At 35.2% G+C, this 8,250-nt stretch overlaps 1 protein-coding gene and 1 pseudogene across 1 annotated transcript; one reads left to right on the forward strand and one right to left on the reverse strand.

Annotated features, from left to right (window-relative positions):
* The first annotated feature begins 873 nt into the window (after window positions 1-873).
* On the forward strand, window positions 874-2,770 carry LOC131611295 (receptor-like protein kinase ANXUR2; annotated as a pseudogene).
* A 3,175-nt stretch (window positions 2,771-5,945) lies between these two features.
* On the reverse strand, window positions 5,946-6,872 carry LOC131613271 (uncharacterized). The gene has a single exon (XM_058884958.1). It carries the CDS (start codon window positions 6,870-6,872, stop codon window positions 5,946-5,948), a length of 927 nt encoding a protein of 308 aa, XP_058740941.1.
* Window positions 6,873-8,250: the final 1,378 nt, after the last annotated feature.

Below are 8,250 nucleotides of genomic sequence, written 5' to 3' on the forward strand. Positions count from 1 at the left end.
TAAAAGAAAAATATTTATATGTATGATTTTATCTTTAATCCATTTAATTCACAATCAATTTCTAAGACAATTATCATAAAATTAAGAGTTAGAACTTCTCGCTTGAGAACTTTCAACATATTATTCTCAATGCAAGAACCTCTTTCCTATTTGTTTTCTTTCTTTTGTCTTCTTTTTTAGCAAATGTATAAAAAAATGCATGAGTAAATGGTATTTAGTCAAACAAAAAAACTGTCTCCACCCCGTTTTCTCAAGAGTATATGTTTTCAACATCTCTCAATTCTTGGCTGCAATCAATTGTTGGTTCAACAGAGCATGGTGCTAGACCTAGTTAGTGCTTCTAATCAAGGATCATAGCACTTGAGGATTGATTGATCCAGGTAAAATTTACTTTATATATACATGGAGCTTTTAATTATTTAACAGTATTGACAATTTAAATGATAATTCTCAATTCATTTTTCACAACCAAATTCTATTTGTTGGATGGATCATTTCGTTTAAACAATAAAAAAATTTAGTTTCTTGGATTGAAGTGTTCTTCAATTTTTTAACTCTGATAGATTTACTTCTGGCGTTGAATTACTTTCATATTAAACCATTGATATTGAAAAAAAAACCGTAAATACCGTGGTTTCAAATTACAGATGCGGTTGTGGTTGTACATGTTGTGAATGTGTTCATTGTGGTTGCTGCGATACGTATTGCTACTATTAAAATATATTTGATATTAATTTTTTTTATATAGTAACTAAATTGAATTATAAATTTTGAGTTTTTGATGAAAATACTTAAAAAAAAACATGGACGAAAGTGTGTGATCTAATTTTTAATGGTGATCGAACACATGATTTTAATTCACGCTGCTATTATGGTCTGATGTGGTTGCAGAGACTTGGTTCTACACCTTGATTATCAAACAGATCTCTCTCCTAAGAATGATGCTTGTAAAATATGCAAAGAATAAAAGTTCATCCAAGAAACAATATCCAACAATTTTAGAAAATCTATGCCAACAATTTTCTCTGGACGAACTTAGGAATTCAACGAACAACTTTGATGAAGATCGTATAATTGAAAGAACCATGTTCAGTATAAAGTACAAAGGTTATCTCAAACACAATGGCGAAACTGAATATCCTATAACAGTGAAGCGGATGATAAATTCATCGGACGAGTGGAAGTTCAAGAAGGAAATTGAACTCCACTGCAAACTTCATCACCCGAATTTGATGTCTTTTATAGGTTTCTGCGATATAAAAGACGAGAAAATTCTTGTGTATGAGTACATGTTAAATGATTCTCTCTATGAACAATTACGTTCAAACAATTACGTTCAAGGGAAATAGAATCACTCTCATGGAAGAAAAGGCTTGAAATATGCATTGGAGCTGCGAAAGGACTACACTACCTTCACACAGGAGCAAAGCGTGCGATTTTTCACTGTGACATAAAGCCTCAAACAATTCTTTTAGATAAGAATATGGTACCAAAACTCTCGCATCTTGGATTTTCCTTACAAGGGAAGCTTCCTAAGTTGAATGCAAAACCGATTAAAGTTGACAATCTTATCGGTAATTTCTTTCATTTTATTATAGAAAAAACGCTCTAATTATTTATGCGCTTTTAGTATAAATTGTTTAACGTATCATTTGTAAGATGAGGAGTGTTACTTTATATTACTGATAAATAAAGATTATACGCTTTTGATGATAGGTACATTCTGTTACATGGAACCAGAGTATCTCGAAACCAATACTTTCACAGAAAAATGTGACGTTTACTCCTTCGGTATGGTTCTACTTGAAGTAGCATGTACCGACTACAAACATACCGTCTTTGATAAGATGAGCATGTTTCGTGATCCGGATTTATTTTTAGAATGAGAAGTTTGAAGTTTATGAGATTATTGATCCTATTCTCATGAGATTGATTGCGCCGCAATGTTTTGCAGTGTTCATGGATGTGATGAAAAGATGCTTGCATATAAAACCAAATGAAAGACCAACAATGGGTGAGGTTGAGGTTGAACTTGAGCATGCTCTTGCACTGCAAGAGTAATTGTTGTATACATGGCACATAATGTAGGATATCCTCATGTGCAATTTTAAGTGATTGTTCCTGGCAGTATTGTAAGTGAATATGAAGTAACGTTTAATTGTTTTTCTTGCGAATGAGAGAAGAAAGAAAGAAAGAATAAGACGGAATGATGGCTGCTCCGAATTTTGAAAGTCGAATGTATGAGGAAACATTTATTAGACTAATGAATTATGAAGCACAAACACCTTAAATACGACCCTAACACTGACATAAGTGTTGGTGCAGGTGTCCGACCACGAAAAAACATAGATACATTTTTTTCCATTGAACCACAATCCATTGAAATCAGTGCTGATATTGAAATGAATTGCTCTCAATATGATGCTGACATCATCTTCATGCCTTATTATTTTCAGCCTTGTTATTCGGTTATAATTGGGAGGACTGAAGCTGCTGATCCTGTGATGTGAGAATTGAACTTGTTGGCGCTTTGTTTCTATCAGCCTCACATTGTATGCTAGACAATTAAGGAGTAGGGGCAATAAACTAGTCTTTCACATAAACTATGATATTATTTTCATGTAACAAAGAATAATAACAAACACACTAACTAGTCTTACACAAAATTAATTTAACAATTAGTGAAAAACAAAAACACAATAACAAGAACAAGATAATGAACAATCAAATATCGTTTATACAGAACAATCCAAAATAACTTACTTTTAAAAAGAGAGATTATTCACTACTAAAAAATTTATTTTTTATAATAGTGATTTCACCTAACATATAAAAAACCAAGGTAAGATCCTGGACACCATGTTTTCTTTTTTTAAGAAGATAAAATTTACTATGTCGGTTTTTAATGAAAACCAAGTGCCAAACTACTTCAATTTACTATATTTTTATTCTGAATATTTTATTTTTATTCCGTCGATTTTTATAAAAATTGAGGGGTAAACTAGATCAGTGTAGACATTATTTATTAACTATCTATAACCTAACTAAAATTTAAACATACACCAAACACCCTTAATTACCCTTTATGAAAATTTAATTACGCTTAAAAAAGCTCTTTTTGGTAATTTGCTAAATAAAAAATTAAATCCAATCAATCAAGTATCTCCATTCTTTCAAATGGCACTACCATTCCAATTTTTCTATTGGCTGTTTGCTAATATCCTTTGGTTTTTCCCTCCACCTTTGAAAACTTTAAAAACCGGTCATTTCTTCATCTTTGATAGTACTCTCTAGTCTCTACTCATTTCTTCATAAAACCCATTCCCTTTGCTTTTTCCTTCTCTCTCTGCAGTCATATTTCTCTCTCTCGCTTTCATTTCTCCATTTTCGTTTGTCTTTCCTTCTCCACCCCATCCTCCGTCGTTCCTTCTCCACCCCGGCTTTCTCGTCCGCGTTTCATACTCCTTTTACCTGGGTAAGACTCTTTTTCCTTATGTTGACAAAGATTCTTCACCATTTTCTCATAGTATTCGATCAATTTTTAACTACAACATATTCAAGTTTCAATTTTTGTTTGTTAGGTTTTCAAACTTTTGAGGTTTGAAACCTTGTACTTTTGTTATTTCACTGATGTTGTTTCTATTAAACTTTCTATTTTTTTTGGTAGGGTTTACATGTTTCTAGGGATTTTGTTTTTCGTTTGATATTTTATTGTACTAACATGATTTTTAGGTTTTCAAACTTTTGATGTTTCAAACCTTGTACTTTTGGTTTCCTTTTTATGTGCAACTACCCAACCTTGTACTTTTGTTCTTTCAGAGTTTGTAGTTACCATTAAAGTTGGGCTTTTTAGGTTTTCAAACTTTTGAGGTTACAAAACTTGTACTTTGTTCTTTCACTGTTGTTGTTACCATTAAAGTTTCGATTTTTCCTGATGCCTTTTTCATCTTTCAAGGGATTTTCATAACAGTCAAATTTGTTGTTGTTAGGTTTTCAAACTTGAGGTATTTCATCAGTTGAGATATGAATCATTTGAGTATTTTTTTCAAGTTTGTTAATAAAATGTGTCTTTAGAAGAAGGAAATAGGGCGTCTACATCTGCTACACCAGTGACTGCAAGAAAGATAGAAAGCGTTTTCATTGTGGTTTATTGATATTATATGCTTTTGTATATGGACATTTTCTTAGTCATCTAAAATTATTATGAGAGCCCAAAATGTGAAAGGCAGTGCAATTTTAGTTTGGAGGTTAAACATACAAAGTCTGTAAACTGGTTAACTCTATCGTGGCTTCTTATCGAATATTATTTGAATACAGGATCTTCCTTAGATTCTTTGTAAGTTTAAGTTTCATTTCATTCCTACCAAGGAACACCACCAGTGAGAAAAATACTGAATGATTCTGATAAATGGGTGATCATTCTCTTTAAGAAAGTGACTATGTGTTGGCCATGGGTGAGTTACAATTGATTTTTTATGTTATTTTAAAAAAATTCTCCTTCCCATTGCTGATAGAATTTGTTGCTTTATTCTGTTGGATGGCTCTTTGCTTTAGGTTAGTGAGGGCAATAATCCACTTGTACCATCTAAAGGGTATGGAGATGAAATCGTTATGTTTTACCGATAACAATTGTTGAAAATTCTAGTAACACACGCTCGTTGTCAAACTGGATGTTATGACATCCACAAATATGCAGCACAAACAATAAAAACAAACAGCATAAAACAGTAAATAACACACATAATTGTTTACCCAGTTCAGTTCAAACAACCTACTCTGGGGGCTACCAAGCCAGGGATGAAGTCCACTATCAGTAGTATCAATTCAAAGCTAAACTCCCCCGTTTACAACTTATCACTTAATCACTACACAATGACCCTTCTACCCAGGTTCTACCTAGATATGGAATCTCTCCATTCCACTCCCCCTCAATCACAGTAGTGATAACACATACACAATAAACAATTACAGATAGAAGACACACTTCAAAAACACACCTTGATCTGCTTAAAAGCTTCAATCAAGAGACACACACTCGTGCTTTTAAAGCTTAGAGTGACACAACTAAAACACAAACTAATTCCAACGCAATCATCTAAGATAATAGCGTGGATCACAAGAAACAAAAATAGAACAACTGTTCTTCACAATCCACAGTCACGAATAAACTACTCCACAACAATTATCAACATGTTAATTGTTTGGATCACAAGAAACACACACGATGGAAACACAGAGGGTTTAATAATCTTTCATGCTCAAAAACTCTGCTACTGAAAGTAGGATTTGCAGTCGATATATAGTCAGCTTGCAGAAGGACTTGGGCCATGGGCCTTTCATACATAAATTAGGGTTACCCATGTAAACCTAATTTCCACATCGTCAGGATGATCACATACGTTGTGATTCAATCGATTTTAGCACAAAACAAACATCGCACAATATATAGTTTCCTAAAGAGACCTAATACAAAAAGGAAACCTCACAACTAAAAGATGACAACTACTTCTGTCAGATTCCAATGTCAAGACATCAAGCATGACATCCATAAACATACGATCCTGCATAATTCCACATACATACACTAGGAATGTTTTATCACAAAATACCGCCAATTTAAAACACCTTCAATCTCCCCTTTTGGCAAATTTTTGGTTAAAACATTATGTTATCACGATATCAGGGATTCTTTGCAGCGGAGAACAAACACACAAATAAAGAAGATTGTGGAATTAAAAGCAGCTTGCCAGTACATACCAGTTAACTAAAGATTCATCCCGAATACACAAATTAGATGTCCAAAACAAAACACAACAAAACATAGTACCAAAACAAAACCATCATTACAGTCTCAACCAACCATATCATTACTCCCCCTTTTTACCAGAAATGTTGCCAAAGTATTAAAAAAACAATGCTAGGGAAGATTACCATACACACTTGCTTTAGTCTTCAGACTCAAAGCTACTGAGTTCTACACTGTTATCAGTGCCATCATCAGGACTGGCTTCTTTCTCAATCTCACTGTCTGAACCATTATCATCTTCACCCTGCTCCTCCTCAGCAGTATCTGCAGATTTAGCTTTTTCACTCATTTCAAGAGAGCTGATCAATCTTTCAAGAGCCAATTTTCTGGACTCCAGCTCCTTACAGGTCTCTCGGAGCATAGCAATCATTGTAGTTTTACTCATAATTGTGATCTCTTTTGATGGTCCAGCCGAAGTTGTGTTAACATCATGAACATGAGTTCCTTGGAAGAGCTTATGGTGAAAAATTAAGGGACTTGCTCTTTTGCACACAGAATCTTTGTCAGTCAAAATGTTAGGAAATTGTTTTAAGATGATCCCACAAATAAGAGAAGGGAAGGCAATGGGGCCTTTGACACTATAGCTACCATCATGCTTTAAGGTTTGCTTAAAAATATAAGTACCATAATCAACTTTGGACTTAGTACCAATGGCAAAGATAAATTTACCTAGGAGAGCAGAGATTGTAGACTTGTGTTGAGTTGGTACCCAGTTGGCAGCTCCAATCCTGTGAAGTACAACATACTTCACACTTAGCTTGCTCACAGTCAGCTTCCCTTTGACAGGCCATGTCTTCACTTGGCCAGCAGTAATCTCTTTGCACATTTGATTATTAGACACTTCCAGCTCTGGCTGAGCTTCATTTGACCTTTCCAGAAATTTGTTGATCACAGTGGGTGAGAAGTTAATACATTTTCCTCTAACAAACACTTTTAAATACTCCTCAGTTTCCTTATTGCCACCGTCTTCATGTAGATTCACAATGAACTCCTTCACCAGGACTTCATAGCACTTAGAGAGTTGAGTTACAGTTTTCATTAGTCCACCCTCATGAATAAGATTCATGATCTCTTCACACTCGAGAGCATTCTGAGCAAGTTCTCTCTCCAAGGCCAGTCTTTTCTGATAGAAAATTTTCCATCTGAGTACACTGGAGGGATAGTAAAATGAAATGTTATCAATAGGTACTTCAGGAACACTAGCAGCCAGCTTGTTAGTAGAGACCTTCTTCTTGGGATGAATGTCATTGACATCCGCAGCAACATCAGAATCTGACTCATTCTCAGAACTGCTTCTGGCTTTCTCTTCTTAGGCACCACTTTGCTCCATGCCTTCTTTGGTCCAACAGCAACGAACTTAGCCACTGCCTACTTTTTCAGAGAGACCTCGACTACAGCTTGCTTTCCTTTCCTCCTCATTAGCCTTCTGGCTATGCTTGGATTGATGGAAGCAACCAGGTCATCATCAGAGAGATCATCAAGGTTGATTACTTTGTCAGTCTGAGTTTTCTCTGGTTCTTTTTCTTTAGCTTGGCCCTTTTCAGAGTGATTTACACACATGTTAGTAAAAACATTGCTGGGGATCTCTTCATTGTGTTCAGCACCATCAGGAATTTCAATGTGATCAATACTAACATCATTTCTTTTCTTGTCACTCACATGCACATTCTCATTAATTTCATCATTTGTTGGGACATAGATGCCAGCGGTGTCACTAACATGCCCAATGACATTTGACTTAGGAAGCACAGGATTCTCAGGACCAGGGATCTTGGATGAAACATTGTCCTTATTTAGGATTTCGGTAACTATTTTGACAATAGCGATGCGATTAGACCTTGAGCCTTCTATGGTTGGCTCTTCCCTAGAGGAAGGGACAGACGATTGAGAAATCTGACCAGAGTTGGGATTCTTAGGTCTTCTTGCAGTCTCTTTGGTTCTTCGTGCATGCATTATTCTGGGTCGTTTTGTCACGAGATCGAAAGGGGTTATCATCTGCAAAGGAGTGACTTCAAGAATCTCACTAGGGTTAATGGGAGCATTTGAAGCGTCTTGTTCATGAGCAGCAGAAGTGGTTATTTTTTACGAAGACTGAGGAATAGATTGTTGAGACATTGAGGAAGATGTTGGAGACGATCTAAGTGTCTGGTTGTTTTTGTTGTCGGATGAGAGATGAGAGAAGTGTAAGAGACCAGCGAAGTGGGAATGAAGGAATAGAGGAAAGGGTTGTACTTGGAGGGGGGAATTTAAATTTTGACCAATCATTAAATTTGAGTTATTTTCTTTGTTCAAAAAATAGTTCCCTAGACACTGTAATTGCTATAACACTTCATAGGAGTAAATACCTAATTTGTTCTTCAAGATTTAAATTTGGGGAGTGCTTAGATTCTCAGAAAGGATGTCTCCACTTGGTAGATTAGAAGTTTCATGCTTCATGGCAGAAC

The sequence above is a fragment of the Vicia villosa genome, linkage group LG6 (genome assembly GCF_029867415.1).
Source record: "Vicia villosa cultivar HV-30 ecotype Madison, WI linkage group LG6, Vvil1.0, whole genome shotgun sequence".
In the NCBI taxonomy this organism is placed as follows: Eukaryota; Viridiplantae; Streptophyta; class Magnoliopsida; order Fabales; family Fabaceae; genus Vicia; species Vicia villosa.

What these genes read in the sequence shown, in the direction of transcription:
- LOC131613271 (XM_058884958.1), bottom strand. Translation starts at nt 6,872, where the DNA reads ATGAATCTTATTCATGAGGGTGGACTAATGAAAACTGTAACTCAACTC.